Below are 18,566 nucleotides of genomic sequence, written 5' to 3'. Positions count from 1 at the left end.
AAATGGTTGGCTTTAAGTGCTCTTTTATCTCCCTGTTCACTTGCCTCTATCTCGTGCTTTAAATGCTGTTTTATCTCCCCCGTTCACTTGCCTCTATCTCGTGCTTTAAATGCTGTTTTATCTCCCCCGTTCACTTGCCTCTACCTCTCGTGCTGAGCTCTTGAGCTGTGGAGTTGATTTATAGACTGACAACAAAATTGAATCCGATTTGGACAGTACAAAATGGTGTTAGAGCAGGGTCAAATTCCCCATCCCAATACTCTGTCCTTTGTTCTCTTGCTGCTGACCTGACCCTCTGCATGGCTGAGACCCAGAGACGAGTGAGGCATAAGCCATCCAGACACTCATTCTGCTTCATCAGCCTCTGTGCTGATGGTCTGGTGTAGCACCCTCACTCCACCTGGGTCTGGAGTGGAAACAGATGTTTTGCTGAGTACTTGGTTTGTTTGGCCAGGTCCAAACCCTGCTCATCCAGAATAGAGGAGCATTTCAGAGACTGATTTAGGAAAGCCAAACCCCTCCCCTCTTCATTAATCACCCCTCTTTTATTAATCTCATGAGTATTTAGCTGTCAATGCAGGGAATTTTGTATTTCTGGGCCCTCTGAAATGTTCTGGCACTGTAAGATCTTACAGAGTGCTCACAACATTCCCATTTTGCCCTTCAGCTGACTGCTTCCAGCAAAGCTGCTGCTTGGTTTGAGTTGAGTATCTCAATCATGAACTAGAGATGTCCCATGGTAGCATGCCCAGCAGAAATCTGCAGAGCATCTCTGCTCAGCTAAAGCATTTGAGCAGTTGGGCTTTAGTTGTGTTCAGGCTGAAGCAGACAAAATGGGTTTGGCTTTTGCTGTTGGTCTTAGAGAGCCATGTTACTACTCAAGGACTTGCTTTAATTCCAGTCCCTTTAATACAGGGTTTTTATTGATTCTGCAGAATGCAGTGGACTGCTGGTATGCAGCTCCTCTGTGCAAAGGCACAGGCCAGGGAGCTTCAACCACCCCTAAGGTTGGATGGCTACTCCCCGGGCATCCCTTCCTGGCTGTTCTGGTGGCTGTGGTGCTGTTGACTTCTAGGGAAGCCCAGGTGACTCCCAAGGCTGCAGACTCAGTGGTGCAAGGTGAATATCTAGCAATCTGCCTCCCGGAGCCAGAGGCTCTCCCCAAAATCTGGACTCTCCTTGTCCACATGTGAACTTTTTTTCCTGCTGCTCCTCCCAGGGACACAGTGCCTGTAGGGTGAGGGCTGTCAGGAAGGAGAGACAGAGGCACCGCTGCAGGCAATGTTGAGGTTCAGCAAGCACCTCTACCTGGGAATAGGCACCTGGTGGGGGCGCAGGGGCTGCCTGCACTCAGGGAGCACCGTCAACTGCTTCCCTTGGACACCTCCCCTTGGTTCTCGCCCAAGGGGTCAGCCTTACCCTTCTGTGGGTGCAGCACTTGTGCTAATGTGGCAGACGGTGCTAGACTTGTAGTGACCTGGTGGTAGACCTCTGCCCTCTACGTGCCAGTGAGTGGTAGACAGGACAGGTGGCAAAGGGTGTGAGCAGGCGGGGAGCTGGCACCTCACTTTTGCCAGGCCCTGCCACAATGAAGCGGGACAAGCTCCTCCGCTCCGCTGCCGCCGTGGGGGTGACGCGGTGGCTGCCTTTGCACTGGGGAGCTGCTCACCGCCTCCCACTGTCCCCATGCTGCACCTGCCGTGCCCACACCCTCCTGCACCCCCAAGCACCCTCTCCACACACTCCAGCCCCACGGCTGCCCCCTAACCATACCCACTCCTCCGCGCCCTGCCCCCTGCCCGTGTGACGTGCGCGCCGCGTCCCGGTGGGCGGGAGCGCGCAGCTCGTCGCCGCCGGCGGGCTGCCAGGCGCGGCGCGGCTCGGTACGGCTCGGCGCAGCCCGGCACGGCTCGGCGCAGCCCGGCACCGCCCGCCGAGCCCCCCGCCCGCCTCCCGCCCACCCCCGCGCCGCCATGGACGGGGGAGCCTTCGGAGCGGGGAAAGCCGGCGGCGCCTTCGACCCGCAGGCCTTCATTCGGCAGCCGCACACCATCCTGCGTCTCGTCTCCTGGGTAAGGCCCCGCCGCCACCGCGGGCTGCCGCTGACACCGGCACCGGCGAGGGGGGCGTCCTGCCGGGCTGCAGGGTGGGGGAGCAGGTGGCCCCGCTGCCTATGCACACGTATATAATCATGATGTTAGATGCTTTGTAGCGTTGTATGTTCTTCTCTGGTACACGCTGCACGCTGTTCCTTAGTATGTATTTCTGCACGCCTGTGTACTCCTACGTCCCCGCGTACATCGCTGTGTCCGTGTCCACTGGTATGCCCCCACGGTCCTGCATCCGTACAGAGAGATGTGTGTATGCCTCCATAAACATTCGTGGCTGCGTGTGCGTGTGTGCTGGGATGTCTGCATCTGTCTCTGGATTTACATCGCTCCATGTGTGTGTGACTTCACAGATACCCACACGCCTGTGTGCGTGCACAGATGTGCAGCTGCATGCACGCATATATTCGTGTGTGGGGGTATAGGGCCCGGTGGGGCAAGAGCAGGCTGCTTGGAAGTTTCTTCTCTGAGAAGGAGTGAGCCATGACGGACCATGACCTCGTCTCCATCTCTGCTGTTTAGGGCATGGTGATGGGGTCTTATCCCCCACCCTACATTTCTCCATGCCAGGAGGTCTGTGGTGGGTATAGGGAGGCAGCATGATGTGGGGTGACAGGGAAGGTGACACTGCAATCCTGACCTGGCTCCTCAGCAGGTTGGGGCTTCAGGGGACACAGAGCTCTGGCTGTTTTGGGGCAAGTTGTTTTGGAGGGGTCTGTCGGGGCTCCACATAGCTGCTCTGTGTTTTAAACTCATCGTCTCACAGCCCCCAGTCTTCCTTCCCTGTAATGTTTCCGTAATTTGTGGGGGAGGGGGCAGGGGGAATGTGAGGTCTGAGGGGGGTGGGGAGGGAGATGCGGGGTGCCAGGGGGAAGGTTTTTCCCTCGTGAAATCGATCCCATGGCTGCTGATCCCATGGCTGGCCGTGGGGCCGGCGCATATGTACAAGAAGGTCATTTGGATTAAGGGAGCGAGAGCTGCAGCACCCAGCCGGCGGGGAAGAGATTGAGGTCTCGGCCGGGAGCGGAGAGGGGAGGGCAGGGACAGAGAGCGGAGGACACACATGCGCACCCGAGCAGGGGGAAGGGGCTAAAGCTGGCTTTGGGAAAACAACAAAAACATGAAATAAAATAAAAGCAGTGCCAGGCGGGGGAAGCGAGAGGAAAGGGAAGGTGCCTTGGCTTGCTGCGAATACTGGGGAGGCAGCCTTGTGCTCCCAGTCAGGTGGGTGGGTGATGTCCCCTCTGGGCAACATGACTCAGAAGGTGGCCAGAGAGCCCCAAGACAGACAAGGACGTGATTAATGCAGGCTGTCTGTCTGTTCATCCATCCATCCATCGGCCTGAGCTTGTTTACGGTACAGCGCATCGCGCCAGGAGCGGGCTGGCGGTGCTGGGTGAGGGGATACTTGCGTCCCTGGCTCCTGGGTGGGTGGAGCAGAGCCAGCCTGCATGTCCAGGGATGATGGACGTGATGTGACCTACAAAGGCTCTCCCGTTGCTAATCTCTGTGGCAGAATTTCTTCTCTCTCAGTCTGGTGAGGGTTTTTTCCCCCCTTCATTCGAGCACTGTGGGATTTTGGCTCCCAGAGACGTCAGGTGAAGAAGAGAGAGCAGAAAATATGTTTATTTTTTTAATTAGACACCCACTCTGCTTCCATGTATCTCAGACACCATCGGCTGGCTCACTGAGCTCAGCTCTGTGCTCTGCAAGCTCTCTCCAGGCACGGAGCACTTCCCAGGACCTGGCGTCTCCATAGGAGCCTGTGTTGTTTCCTGCTGCCCATCTGACCTTGACAGAGGACGAAACGGGATTGACGCTGTTTCACATAGCCGTGGAAATTAAAGTCCTCTTGCAGGAACTGGAGGTACCCCAGGCCAGCAGTCCAGCAAGGAAGGCTTACCTGGCTGTAGAGGTGCAAAGCTATGTGTGCACCTCTTGTCTCTCAAAATATGAGTTACTCCTTCTGCTTTTTTACCTGCTTGATCTTGTCTGCCCTCCTAAGCATCTCTCCTTCTGCAAAGCTGAGGAGTCAGAAGCTCATCCCAGATACTCAGTTGTGGTTTTGGTCTTTTTTTAAACTTGAAATGAAGACTGGTCCTCATGGGCACTGAAGTCCTATATCAGGCTGTCACAAGCACCAGACCATTTATACCCTCCTCCATAAATTAGTTGAACTTCGCTGACAAAATGCTAGTTCAGTTTTTTTTTTTCCTTTTTCACTCTCTGTGGGAGAGGGTCCTGCAGCTCCAACAGTCAGGGCCCTCCACTGTAAATCTATTTGTGGCTGAGTTTTTATCCATTTGCTTTTGTGTCTTTCAGTTGAAATGGTACTTTTTCCTCCTTGGTATTTTCCCCTGTGTGTGTTTATAGACTGGGATCATATCTGCAGTCAGCCCTTCTATTGCCAGGCTCTATGAGCCAAACTCTTCTGGTGGTGAAGGGCTCTCTCTCCCCATGGTCAGTGTGAGATTCCTTTCTTTTATCTGCTCTGGAATCCTTTCACCACACACTGGAAGTACCTTGCCTGCCGCTGCCTGCCATCTTATCTGCCTTTATCGTGCTTGTGGTGTGGATGCTCCATTGCTTCCCCAGGGCAAGCTGGAGACTCCTTTTGGTGTGTTTCATGTGATGAGCTTTCACTGAGAGCAGAAATTCTTGTGATTGCTTCCCCAGGCAGTGACCTTGTGCTCGGGTCATGCTGCCTTTTAGCAGACTTTATGATGGCACAGGGGTGCATATGGCTTGTTACCAACAGGCAGCAAAACTGGCTCCTGACCAGGGAGTTTGCAGTCGAGGTGGTGGCAAATCTCCAGGGAGAGCTGCAGGATCAGAAGCAGATGGGATGACCAAAGGTTATTTATGTTGCCCCTTGCTGAAGAGATGTTATAGGTTTAACAAGGAGGATGTTAAATGATGGGAAGAGGTTAGCAATTCTGGAACATCTGTCTGTTGCAAAGGTGTTGTAAACCAGCTCAGGTTTCTTGGATGCTTTGGAGGTCAAGCACAGCAGAGTAAAATGCATTGCCCTACAAAAAGGGAACAAGTGGGTGCTGGCAAGTGGTGGTAGTTCTGCAGAGCACCCATGTCGGGTTTGGATGCTCAGCCTCAATGTGAGCCATTTCTCTGCTGCTGCCTGCTCCAGGTACGCTTGCCCTCATGAAACACCACCTTGTAAGCTTAGGGAGGCAGCCCTATGGGGCAGTCCCTCCTAAACATCTCTGCTGAGGATGCCTCCAAGGACATCAGAGTCTTGCAGTGAGTGAACTTGTCCAGTCTGGCTGGACTGAGGCTTGCTCAGTGAAAGCAGTGTGCTTCTGGAAGATCTTAGAGGTTTGCTCACCTCTCTGTGGTCCCAGCAGTGGTGAAAAGAATACAAGCAACTTGCCCTATTGCAATGGGTGACTGGCCTTTATTCCCAGACTGATCTTTCAAGGCAGTGCTCTGCATCATGCCACTTAATTTGCCAGCAGCTGCAACACAGAAACGTGCTTTGTGCTGCAGCAGGTAGGACGGGGTGCATGGGTGGCTTTTTTACCACCCTGCTTTTACCACCTGCTTTGGTGACCTTGCAGCTGGAGATAGTGGTGCTACATCTGGAGCTGCTGAAGCTAGGTGACCCACACTGAGCTGGAGCTGTGCTATAGCACCATGGCTTCAGGATCATTCCTAAAATAAAGCAGGTGAGCGTGGGCACAGCCCTGCGTAATCCCATCGCGCCCTGACCCACAGTGCTCTCTGCAACCAGTGTGTGAAGGCTGGGAGCTCCTTTGCTACCCGCAGGCATTGGACGTAGCACTGGCTCCATAAATAAGTAAAATGCTAATTGAAACAGGTTGTTCCAGATGCTGCTGACTGCTTGGAAACCTGCTCGCTGGAGAAACCAAGGTGATGCTCAATGTGAGAGCCTAACAAGAGCAAAGTAATTCAGCCTTTGGAAGCAGGCCTAGCAAGGTGACTGAGTGAGACTTAACTTTCCAGCTGTGGTTGCACAGGCAAAATGGCCCATTAAAACTGGCCACACAGATTGGGATGACAGATCTCTCTCTGAGGCTGAGGGTATTACCCTTCTGGAAGGAGATGTGATGAAGAGAGGTGCTGCCTGCCCTCCATTGCTGCCCAGTCCCCTGGCTGGTGGGAGTGCACAGACATTTTTACCCAGGATGGGAAGTACTATGCCCTGTCAGCAGACATGGCATGCCCCAGGCAGCTCTGAGCAGGCAAGGTAGGTGAAGGACAGGAACTGCATTCTCCACCTTGCCATGAGAGGCTGGTGCCTGCAAGCTGGAGGACTGCAGCAAGCCCCAGGATGGAAGAAGCCCTGTCTCCTGCCTTGCTGGCAGTTCCTGGCTCAGGACTCTGATGCCCTGCTTATGATACCCTTTGTTTCTTACTCTGTGCCACCCTTTACCATATGGAAAGGCACCCATCATGTGCTTGCAGTGGCAAGTAAACTGAGCCTTAGAGCCCAGGGGCCATGTTAGTCTGAAACCATCTGCAATCTCCACCTTCTTTCTGCCCTGGCTAAACTTAGTTGAGGTGTTCCCTGTGTTCATGAGCTATAGTTCATACTCTCTGCCCAGCCACCATGTTCACTGGCTGCATGCTTCAGAGGTACATTGGTGCATGATGAAAGAAATGTGATAGGTCAAAGCATGGGCTTTGAGTCAAGCCCTGGGTACACTTCTTCTTGGGATCTTCCTTGGATCAGCTGTCAGCAGGATTGGGTGAGAGGCCATATCAGAAGGCAAACAATAGATGTGTAGATCTGTGGGGTGATTCAAGCTTGGATACAGCAGGTTGCGTTGTTTCAAGCATAGCATTTCTGGGAAATATCTTGGAATGGAACAAGTCTCTTATTAATGGCATTTGCAGACAAAAATGTGAGAAATAGCACATGGGGACAAAAGGTGGTCAGAAATAGGAGCAAAAGACTAAGAGTCAAAACATGAGAGGTGCAGAGAATCTGCATGGAGATGAGACATGGCTAAGGCAAACATTTGTGGCAAGACAAGGCAGTAGGTGCAGCTGGCAATGGATGCACTCCTCCACCTAGGTTGGCACAACCAAGCCCAAGAGGGAGAGATGTGTTGCTAGAAAGAACATCAAACTCTTCCTCATGGAAAAAGATGCAATGTTTGGGCAGTGATTTTGATGAGCAGCAACCTGGTAATGTAGGCATCATCTGGAAAGCACATAAGGACTTGGATACCACCATACAGATGTGGGGAGTTGTCACCAGTAGTGGTGGGACAGCAGATGCTGTTCAACTATGAGAAGGGTGTGAGATCCGTATGTGGGACTGGACAAAGCTTCCTGAAATGGCTCTCTGGAGCACAGTTGCCTCTTAACTAGTGAGCATTTTCCCTCTGCAGATCAGTTGTTCTCTGCCTGGGGTGGCAAGCTCAGCTGCTCAGCCTGAGCCTCACTGTCATCGGAGGCTTCCTGGCTGCTGGTTCCCAGAGTGCCCCACCAACACCTGGGGCTTGGGATGCCGTGGAAGGGAAGATTGACCCAGGTATGGGTCTGGTGGGAGGTGGAAGGGTTAATGGCTGGCCTGCCAGCTGCCATCCATGTGAGAAAAAAAGCCCTGCTGGCCAGGAAGGCCTGTCCCAGATCCCGTGGCAGGAATTAAGGATGTGGAACCTTTCTCCTCTCTGTCACCTGCTCCAGCTCAGCCCTGGCTGGGGAGCCGGTGGCATGTGGCTGCTGGCCAAGGAGTGGGAGCTGGGAGGGATATACTGGAATACCCATGATTCTTCCCCATCCCATGTTCAGGGGGATCAGGTACAAATGGGTAGAGGGAGGCTGCACCCCTCCAGCACCCGCACCAGGCTCAGACATGCCACTGAGACTGTGGGCAGAAGTCATTTGCTGCCTGCCGGGTGCCAGCTGGAGGGAATAAATAGAGGCCGCCCATTTTCAAGCTGCCAGTCCCAAGTATATCAAAAGCTGCATATGTTTCCTTCAAAATTAACTAAATACAAGTAGATTTAATGATGGTAGCAGTAATAATATTCCATGCCTGTGCAGGGCTCTCCAGAGCTTTACAGAGGCTGCATTTGCAAGTGGCTGAATGAAAAGGAAAGCCAGATCATCTCTGCCAGTTTATTGTCTGCACTCCCCTCTGCTCTTGCTTTCTTTTTAAACAGATTTATTCCTGGTCATTACCAGATCAGACACACACAGGATTATTGCTTCATTCTGCCTGAGGTGGATTTGATTGGAAGTGCCATGAGGAATATTATGTCACCAAACTATTTTCTCTTTGTAACAGAATTAGGAGGGAGTTTGGGAGAGGGAGGGACGACCTGCAGGTGACAGAGCCTGTGACCAGAGAGTACAGCAGCAAGCCCAAGCAAGCAGCTCAACAGTAACTCTCTTCAGCCACACCCCTGCTATGACTGTGGTGGGGATTTCTGGGATGAAGTCAGGAGGCAGCATAACAAATTCCCGGGATGAGATGCAGGAAAATCCTAGTGCACTGCCGGAGGCATCCATCACATGATACTCAGGAGCATCTGATGCACGACTAGGCATGGGCAGCCTGCTGGAAAGCCTCACATGATGCTCAGGAGGGTTCGACTGGCTTTCTGTGGGGCTGAGCCTGCAGTGGGGAGGTGGGAAGGGACCAGAGAGCCTCTCCTCTTGCCTTTCCCTCTGGAAAAATTGTGTCACCCAGTTCAGTACGAGGGAGAGGAAAGAGAAAAAAGTCTTTCATGGTGGGGGTGCGGCCTTTTGCTTGTTCTGCAGTTTGCTCGCTGTTGTGAGCCCTTACACGCCTGTAAGGGGCAGCACAAGGCCCTTGAGAAGCCAGGAGAGGGAAAGTCTCAGCCTCTCCCCATCCATTGTGCCCTGTCTTTTGGCAAGTTGCTTTGTCTCTCTCATCCTCGCACAGTGCTTGGCTCTGGGCTTGGCTTGCTGTCTCAGAGCTCTTTGATGAAAACATAAGTCTAGAGAAATCCTTGCAACAACCTGTGTGGATGTGATGTTTAAGGAGTGGAGAAAAGCTGGGTCCAAGCAGCAATGCTGAGCTGGTCATATCTTCTCCATGTGCTGCTTTCTGTCCCTTTCTCTGAGCAAAGCTGAATGTATTACTGCTTAGTAAATGCACCCCTCCAGGCAGGCCACGCATCTGATGAATTAATGTTGCTCTTGGAATCTTAACAAACTGCTCTCCACCTAAAGGTCTAGTTACTTCAAGTCCTGTTATCTGACTTAAGCAGCCTTGCTGAAGAAATGAGGCCATTCCAGTGCACAGAGCTGAGGCTGGCTGGTTTTTGTTGCCAAATGTAGGAAAGCAGCTCATGATCTCCTTCTGTGGAGCAGAAGGATGAGCTGCATTTGGGAGTGACAGGATGCAGTGCTTTGTGCCTGCCTCCTGTCAGCCTTCGGACAAGTCACTCCCCTGTGTTTTGGTGCTCAGTCAGCAGAAGACTCCTATCACCTTCTCCTTGTCTTCTCTTTGCAGCTGGATGCCTATTTTGGACCATTTTATTTGTGGCTACAGATCAGGCCTTGTGCAGTCAGGATTTGCTATGCCAAGGGAGTGTAGAAGGAACAAGCAGCAGTAAGGAGAGGCTTGTGCAGTGCTGCAGGTAGCTGGTGCATCTTCAGAAGTGCTGCAGGTGTGATGTGAACCAGAACACAAGTGTTTCATCCTTGCAAAATTGGTGCCTTCCACACACCCATCCCTTTATCAACCAGAAGCAGCTTCCATGGATTAAGGTGTGACTGTTTCTCAGGAGGGCTGCAATATCTGGGCTTGCACACATTTCTTCTAGAAAATGGTTTGTCTGTGTGCCAGCTTCTGGGTGCTTACATCACAGGCATAAAATGGGCAGTGCTGCCTGTCAGATCCTTCTCCTCCCATCCAGCTCTGCCTGTTGGTCTGAAGCCTCTGGTTTGACCCTGACAATTCTTTCCCAGTTGGTGTTATCAAGTTCAGTTCAAAGCTTCTGTGCACAGCAGATTCTCATACTGTTTTGCCATGCCATGGGGGTGGTGGTAGGCTGGCAAAGAGAGCAAGTCCTTTCCACTGCCACTGACTTTGCCCCCTTTTGGGAGCAGATCATGGACCAGAGCTGATACCAGCAGTGATTAAAAACCATGGAGAGAAGGAGATACCCCTTAAGCTACTGTGCTTCAGTCCATAAAAATTCTTCCTAAGGACTTTGGGGTGGCTGTTTCAGGACACAGAAGATAAACATCTGCAGTGATTCATTTCATCCCTTGAGTGAGAATACCCTTAATGAAATCTCCCCAGAAAACTAAGATTGTCTTAAATCAGATGCTTGCCAGTAAATCATACTTTGGGCACCTTCAGGCTGCTGGGATCTGGGCTGATCAACGATGGAGAAAGGAAGTTAGGAATGCTGCCTTTACTTCCAAGTTAGGGAGAGGGAGATGTCCCCCTAGTCTGGTGACTCTGAGCTGTGCCTTTACAATGTGCCAGCATAATAAGGTATTGAAAAGCAAATGCAAAAAGGAATTGTTCTGCTTCTTTCACACACCCTCTTCTGGGCCAGCAGCAAACCCAAAGATAAGAGTAGAGGGAAGATGTGTATCAGGATATGAGCAGAGTAAACAGAGGTGTCTCTGGGGAGAGGCCATTACAGAAGTTCATTCATCCCAAATGAGTAAGCAGAGACTTGCAGTAGAGCTGCTTGCAAGGTTTGACCTGACTCAGGGAGCTAATCATTTTTTTAGCAGTTTTGACCCCTAAACCAATAGAGAACATCAGACAATGTCACTTTTGAGGGTGTTTCTCCCAGAGAGAAGACACACTTTGTGTCTAATGCTATGGGAAATGGGACACCCATTTTGTGATCCCAATATACAGAGGTTGGTACTTTAGGTGGCAGCATTGGTGCTGGTCACAGCCTTTCACTGGGACATCACTTCAGGAGTTTGTGAGCTTCCCATCAGTTCAGAGGAGCACGGTGTTGCTGTCAGTGGTCCTAGGCAGACCTCTCAGCCCAGCCTGTGGTGAAGGTGTGTGAGACTTCCTACTGAAAGACCTGGCTGTATTCATCTGCAGTTTTGCTGCTTTCCAAACTGTTCAGGCTGAAGCAGACCTTTGCTTCAGGCAGAAGAGCTTTTTATTTAATTTTCACAGGCAATTTCTACAAAGTATGATCAATTTTGGTTTTCAGGAAGAAGGAGGAGGATAAATGAGTTGTTACACTTCTGAGCTCTTGTGAACTTTCAGAGAACCCATCCAGTCCTCATACTTAGGAGCACTGGCTTCTAGCGTCTGGTCTAGCAGTGGCTTCTAGCAGTTTGATCTAGTGTGTCAAAAGTATGCCCAGTCTCAGCAACCCAAGTGGCACCCAATTATGAGCCTGGGGGTGAAGATATAGTGTCAGTGGATACTGACTAGAGTTTGGCAGCTGAAGAGTTGCTGGCATCAAGTATCTGCTCAATGGCTGTTGGGGACTATGGGTGAGGTTTTTCTTCTGGTTCTTGATGCCACAGGTCAAATAGTAGAGTTCTGTGCTGTGCATCTGACCTGGCCAATGACAGATGGTGCATTGGATTGGCAGTAATCAACAGTTAATTTCCCTGTACTCAGCTGCTTCTCAGCTTTCTGGGTTGTTTGCCATGTCCTCTTCTGGTGCTTGGTAGTTTTAAGTGATACTGAAGTCTGTCTGACCTAGTAAACCCTCAGATCTACCTTCGCTCCCTGCAGGAGACTTCACCATCCCCTCTTCTGGTGTGCTGCTTCTCCTTGGGGCTTGGGTGGTGCTTCCAAGGGTGTCAGCCTCCTGTTGTGTGGACAACTCCCAGTCTAGCAGAGTGACCCAACGACATCCTGTTCACCCCAAGCTTGCAGTTCTGTTTGCGATCTGCCTGGGGCCCTCGCAGGCAGCCCGCAAGTGGACTGTTTCTGCTGAGGGTCTCAGGATGCCCTGCAAAGAGAAGTCTGCACATGCTGCCTTAATCTTCCCCCTTCTTTCTGTTGAGGGTCTCAGGATGCCCTGCAAAGAGAAGTCTGCACATGCTGCCTTAATCTTCCCCCTTCTTTCTGCTGTGGCTGCGAGGGAAAGCCGTTTATTTGAGCTGCAGGACCGGGGCTGCTGTAAATAGCTCCCTGCTTTGGTGAACCTGCTGTGTCAAAGAGGGACAGCTTTATGGCAGGCACTGAAGGCTAAAGCTGTGAGCAAAGATTAGACTGGCAGCTGCGGATTACAGCCTTTCTACCTGCACTCATCTGTCATTCCACCTGATTTAAAATAACATGCAGTAGCAGCAGCATTGATGGACAGGGAGGACTCACAGCGGCCCTGCCAAGTGGGATGTTTGGCCTGCAAAATCCGTGGGGAAGATTGGAGGGTGTCAGTGTGCAGGTTGAGGAGGCAGGATAGGAAGTGTCATGGGCTGGGCTGATAGCAGACTTGCGGAGAGAGGTGTGTGACATGTGGAGAGATGGGGAGAGCTCTGTAGAATGTAGCTTTGGAACGAGCAGGGCTGTGGATCGTGGGAGGGTGGATGGATAAATTTAGTGAACAAATGCATGGTAGAAAAAATAAATGCTTAGAAGGGAAAAGAGTGGGTGAGGGAATAAGTGCAGACTAAGATGATTTCCACTACATGGAGCGCTTGTGTGCAGGCACCGGCACCAAAACCACATCCCAGTTTACGCTCCGTGTCACCTCCCCATGTGTCTGTGGGAAGCCACCCTTGCTCCAGACTGCGACTGCTTTGCATCGCTTTACATCAGATGGATAAAAAGGCTCAATCTAAAAGTGTCCTATTTTAAGTTAATCCTCAGAAATAAAATGAAACCATCTCCTCAGCTGCAGCCCAGGCAAGGCAGCAGGCCTTGAGCTCAGCAGAGCAGAGAGGTGCCTGGGAAGGGTGTCTGTTCCCTGTGGAGCTCTGCTTTCCCTGACACGTCTCCTGCCTTCCTCCCCACCAGGTGTTCTCCATTGTGGTGTTCGGCTCCATTGTGAACGAAGGCTACGTGAACCGCTCGAGCGAGCCGCAAGAGCACTGCATCTTCAACCGCAATCGCAATGCCTGCAACTACGGCATTACCGTGGGCGTCCTCGCCTTCCTCAGCTGCCTTCTCTACCTGGCTCTGGATGCCTACTTCCCGCAGATCAGTAGCGTCAAGGACCGCAAGAAGGCAGTGCTCTCCGACATTGGAGTCTCGGGTGAGCTTCCTGGCCCCTTGGCCATAGTGCCCCTCTCCTACTCAGCAAGGGAAAGGGAGGGAGCTTTGGGTTCCTTACTTTCTCAGGCTTTCTCTGTCTCTCTTTTTCTTTCCCCTTCTCTTTTTCTCATCCAATGTATCTGATGTCTCTCCACTGTTCTGCATAGACCCCTTTAGGACACCAGGTCTTGCCTCTCTGCATGCTTGTGCTTGCTTAGGCAAAGCGTTGGTGCCTCTGGAGATGGGACTTCTTTTGCAGCTGCAGGTGATTGAGCCCCATATATATTAACATAAAAAGTGTTGAGAGTTTTATGCAGGCCTCCTAAACTAGTCCTTCTAGGTTGCCTGGAATCCCCCATGTGAGTAGCTGTGCAGGACCTCATCCAGACACGAGATTTATTCTAACTTTTAGTCAGATCTCTTCACCCCCAATAGTGTGTTAAAGTGACAGAGAGAGTGATGGTGCTTATGGCCTTGTATGTTTAATGCCAGTCAGCAGCATCCTGAAGTGCTTTGCTTTCATGCTTTGATCCTGAGTCATTCTTCTGGCTCACTCTAGCCATACAGACAAACTTCTACACATCAGGGTCCCTCCAGAGTTTGTCAAAGAGACCACCAATGGAGTGAGAGCAGGGTCAGCTGCAGCATATGAACTTCTTTGAGACTTGGCTTGCAAGTTCGTTTGTGGTTAGTCCCTTGCCTAGCAGTCCTGTGTACAGCCAGCAGGAGGAGGACAAGGTCTGAGCTCTCTTTTGTTGTCACTTAGGAATGCCTGTTTCCCGTGCTGCTGGGTATCTGGCTGCACCTGGCAGAGGGTGAGTCCCACTCCTCTCCACTATCTGCCAGTCTGGACTTGAGGCTCCCCTCTATCTTCACCCCTATCCCCGGAGTGCAGCATGTTAATGATCCTTCAGCACCTCTCATCATTGTTAGTCCCTTAGCCGGCACTGCCCTGAGCAAAAGCTGGTCCCTGCCCACTGCAGGCTGGCTGCTTCCCACTCTTCTGCAGCTCCCTTGGAAGGAATTGCTCTCTGCTTGTCCTTGCAGGACAGGGTTGTGAAGCAGTGGCTGTTTCAGAGAGCCCAGGTGATCACTCCTGTACTGGAAGCCCTTCAGGCTCCCTCCCAAGGCCAAATGCAAGTCCTGTGATCAATCCAAACACAAGCAAATGAACTCTCCTGAGGCACTTTCTGCAGACACCTATTGTCACCTTGACAATTTAGCTGTCAGCAAGCCTGCCAGCTCACTTGGGCTTAGCCAGACTGCGCAGTTTGGCTGAGTCTGCAACACATCAGAGGGTCTCACAGGGTTGACGCTTACAGAGAAACATGATGTGTTTGTGTTCTGTTCACTTACACCTTCTTGATCTCTCTCCCCTTCATCTTTGGCATGCTGGTGGTGGTCCACCCCAGCCTTTTGGGCATTCCTCTGGTTCGTGGGCTTCTGCTTTCTGACCAACCAGTGGCAAGCTTCAAAAGAAGAGTACAACCCGTTGAATGAGGGAGGGGATGCAGCCCGAGCAGCCATCACATTCTCATTCTTCTCCATCTTCACTTGGGTAAGTACAGCAGCCATGATGTTGGGTCAAGTGTCCTCTGCACTGTATGAACTTGTGGGGAATGGAGGGGAACTGGCTAAGAGTCATTCTCTCTGACATCTTAATTCATATGGCTTCTGAGAAGGAAAAGCAGGATGTGGGTAGGGGGTAAACTTGGGAGACAAAGACTTCTGTGGAAGAGGATGCTAGAGTGTTCATAAGCACAATATACCAGTAAGGAGTGTCCTTGACCTTGGATGAGCCAGCTCCGCAGGCATCTTTTTCCTGTGCATCAGAGGACTTTGACAGCATTCACACCTCACAGGTGCTAAGCAGAGAAGGGAGCTCCAGGCTGAGAGTTGCACCCACCTCCCTCTTTGATTTTGTCATGTGAAATGTCACAAGAGGCTGTGACTGGTGTTCCTCTGGACTCACTGGGTCACCTCTTAGGAAGGTGATTGTGCTGTCTTTTAAGACTGCCCTTTTCCCAGCAGTTCTTTATTGCTGATTTCCCTGAAAAAAACACCTGTGGTGTGCACTATAAATGTCCCCCACAATTTCCTCCTGTCTTCAAAAGCACCAGCTCTGAGTGATGTTTGTCTGAAGTGACAGGGTAGTGCCAAGCAGGAAAGCATTTTAGCTCAGTCTCTTTGGTAAGTCCTTGTGGCATCCTCTCCCCCAGCGAGCCTTAACATTGGCAGGAGCCAGATAGGATGGGTGCTGTAAGACCACAAAGTTGTCAGAGAGGTAGAGGGGCTGCAAAGGGTTGTGCAGCCAGCACCCTTGCCAAGGTGATACCAAGCAGGGACAAGGGACAGGAGCATGTGTGTCCCTGACATGAGCTGTGTCCTGCACTTGAGTGCTGCTGCCCGAAGCCATTTGCAGGTTCCAGCAGAAAGCATGACAGGGAGTGAGGCTTTTGCAGGGAGTCCCTCAAGGACCCTTTCTGAGCTGCTAACACCTGCAGTGGTTCCTCCCCAGTGCACAGGTTTGCAAGTGGCTGAATAGGCATCCTCACCCTCCAGTTCCTTGTGGGTTTTATTTCAACTGAATGCTTTGGTTTGCTCCTCCTTACTGATTCTCCTCCCCACATCCCTCTCTCTTCTCACAGAGCTGCCTCACGTTTCTGGCTTTCCGGAGACTCAGAGACATTACTTTTCAGGAAGAATACAACACCCTGTTCCCTAATTCCCCATCCTTGCTGCCTTAGTGCCCCCTGCTGATGGAGGCATTTGGAGAAAGGGGTGGAGGGATACATCTGGAGAAGGTTACTGAGCAGAAATCGTTCCAACGTCTTGACCATGGATGTGTGGTCACTATAGGGCACAGGGTGGGAAGATGTGGGCCACTGAACTTGGGTGGAGTTGTCCACTGAAAGAGGAACCTCCCTCCAGAGAGTTGGAACTGGCAATTACTTCTCCTTCTCTGCTCCTTTCTCTCCCTCACTGATACCCTAACTAATGCTGTGTAACACCACTGTGCCTGTCTTTTGATGACTGCTCAGACCTAACACTTCAGCCAGGAGATGCCCTCTGCCCCCACCACTTTATTTCCTCCATTCCCTCCCCACCCTTTCTCCCCAGAAGCCACTCTTCCCATCACCTGCTAGACTGCAGAGATGCTCTGGGACAACCAGTCGTGCCTGTGGGGCTCCGCCATACTGAAACCCATGCTTGGGCTCCTTTGGTGCACCAAAGAGTTTCCTGTCTGCAGTGTCTGGGGCAGGAGGCAGCAGTATGCTTGCTAACCATCTCCTAGCCTGGGAAAGCAGCTGCCTTGCCTCTTGCTGTTCCTTCCCATGGTGATACACCATGCAGATGTTCACCAGTGAAGGGGCTATAGGGGGCGACCACTGGGTCAAATCCTGCTCTCCTTCCTGACCTCTGCAGGCAAAATGGCTGCATACATCCAGCCTGGTAGATGAACCTTCTGTGGTGCTGCTGACGCAGGTTGCCTGCCCAGGAGCAAGAGGGGCTGAATGGAATAACCATGTGCCAACTGAGCCTCTGTGACTTGTGCCACATCAGTGAAACCCCACCACTGGGCAGGAGGTGCCCACCACATCCCAGAGACAGCAGGGAGCCCTGGCAGGCTGCACCCAGCCAGCTGGTCTCAAAGCCACCCCTTCCCAGCCCTTCTTTCTCCTGGCAGGCTCATGCTCTCTGTGGGACAGCCTGAAGCTCCGAGCTGTCTGGGGGGTTCCACGGGCGGTCTGCTGGGCAGGCTTCGCGCACTAATCTCTAACCGCCACTAACCCCACTTTTGTTTGTTTCTCTTCTCTTGGGTTTGTTCCCCCTCTCTTTCTCCCCTCCCCTCTCTGCTTCCCACCTCTTCCCTCCACCTCCTCCCTTAAAGGTGGGCCAGGCATTCCTGGCGTATCAGCGCTTCAAGCTGGGTGCCGATTCAGCCCTCTTCTCCCAGGACTACATGGACCCAAGCCAGGACTCCGGCATGCCTTATGCTCCCTACACCAACGAGGAGGATGCTACAGATGCGGTGGGGACATACCAGCAGCCCCCTCCAGCAGATGCTTTTGACACCGAGACACAGGGGTACCAAACACAGAACTACTGAGCCACCAATGCCCCTTTCCTTTTCCCTTTCCCTTCTGCCCCTTTTCCCACCACCGGCAGAAAGCCAAGGCACAAACCAGAGATGTGCATAGTGGCACAAGAGGTGGCTCTCAGCTATGCTCCAGCCTTCTGGGTCATCTGTTTTTATTTATTGTTTTTAAAAAAGAAAAAAAACCACAAAGAAAAAAAGGTTTCTCTGTCACCTTCTCCTCCTCCCCAAAACCACCTGCCAGAACCAAATTCTTCCAAAATCTGTCACTGCATTGTGACAGGAAAGCCCCCACTTCTCCTTTCTGCCTTGCTGTGGAGGGCAGAGTCTGGGCAGTGAGCAGGAGAGGGACTATGGCATCAGCAGGGCAGAGGAGAGTGTTGGAGGCAGAAGGGAAGGAGTGAGAGGGACCAGGAACCTTCTTGGAAGAGTTGGTGTCACTAAAGGCTGGAGTAGACATGGGAGCATCCAAATTAGCCTGGGGAATCTGGTGGCTCAGGGAGAGGGATGATGTTGGAGTCAGTGTGCAGGAGTGTGAGGGTAGAGCAGGGTCTGGAGGAGTGTGGGAGTGGTCTCCCCCATGAAATGACATGGGGGCTTTTCCCTGCTACATGCTACTGAAGGAAAGGTGCTTTATAGGGTCTGGGGAGAAGTCATATTGGGGGTGGGGGAGCACAAAGACATACAATAGCAAGGGAAGGAGGAAGATCTACAGATGCAGTCAGAAATCACAGGCAGTCTGTAGATTACAAGAGACTCAGGAGGGCAGAGGAACAGTGCCATGAGAGTCACTCCTTCCTTGGTGCTCTTGGATTGAGATGGAGGTGGCTCCTCTCACTTGCATGTCCTGCTCACCGCTCTTCTCAGACCAGTGTTTGGTGAGGCAAGAAAGGAGCCATGGCCAGTCCCTGGCCCCCAGGAACTGTGCCTATGGGGGGAAGGATGAAGGAGGTGGGCTCCTAGATGGCCCTGACAGGCCTCATGCCCGGCTGGGCTGGGCCAAGGTGGAGAAGAGAGCTTTGCCATTTCACCTTGGGCAGGAGAAGAAAGCCAGCTTCACTCCTCGGGTCCTCCTGAACTCCTCCATTCCTCTGCTACCACAGTGCAATGTCTGCTGCTGACACCATCTATGTAGCACACAGGAATGGAGCAGGAATCCTCCTGGAAAGAAATGCTGCTGCTGGAGCAGCCACCATTCCTC

The 18,566-nt window shown here is 52.0% G+C and overlaps 1 protein-coding gene across 2 annotated transcripts; it reads left to right on the top strand.

Annotated features, from left to right (window-relative positions):
- The first annotated feature begins 1,889 nt into the window (after positions 1–1,889).
- On the top strand, positions 1,890–17,996 carry SYNGR1 (synaptogyrin 1). Of its 2 annotated transcripts, none has more exons than XM_064155230.1 (4): positions 1,890–2,072; positions 13,030–13,267; positions 14,679–14,824; positions 15,915–17,152. In XM_064155230.1, the coding sequence occupies exons 1-4, from the start codon at positions 1,974–1,976 to the stop codon at positions 16,011–16,013; spliced, it is 582 nt and encodes a 193-aa protein (XP_064011300.1). In that variant the 5' UTR covers positions 1,890–1,973; the 3' UTR covers positions 16,014–17,152. The 2 variants fall into 2 exon arrangements, with proteins under 2 accessions (XP_064011300.1, XP_064011298.1); XM_064155228.1 differs by lacking the exon at positions 15,915–17,152 and adding an exon at positions 17,159–17,996 and having other exon boundaries at positions 1,892–2,072.
- Positions 17,997–18,566: the final 570 nt, after the last annotated feature.

Source organism: Pogoniulus pusillus, chromosome 15, assembly GCF_015220805.1.
Source record: "Pogoniulus pusillus isolate bPogPus1 chromosome 15, bPogPus1.pri, whole genome shotgun sequence".
Taxonomy (NCBI): Eukaryota; Metazoa; Chordata; class Aves; order Piciformes; family Lybiidae; genus Pogoniulus; species Pogoniulus pusillus.
The sequence above is the reverse complement of the archived record's forward strand: the minus strand, read 5'-3'. Positions and strand labels throughout refer to the sequence as shown.

Excerpts from the sequence above, each read along its gene's own strand:
- SYNGR1 (XM_064155228.1), top strand. The coding sequence starts at position 1,974 with ATGGACGGGGGAGCCTTCGGAGCGGGGAAAGCCGGCGGCGCCTTCGAC. Across the intron at positions 2,073-13,029 it reads TCCTGCGTCTCGTCTCCTGG|GTGTTCTCCATTGTGGTGTT; the intron begins GTAAGGCCCCGC and ends CCTCCCCACCAG. Across the intron at positions 14,825-17,158 it reads TCTTCTCCATCTTCACTTGG|GTGGGCCAGGCATTCCTGGC; the intron begins GTAAGTACAGCA and ends CCTCCCTTAAAG.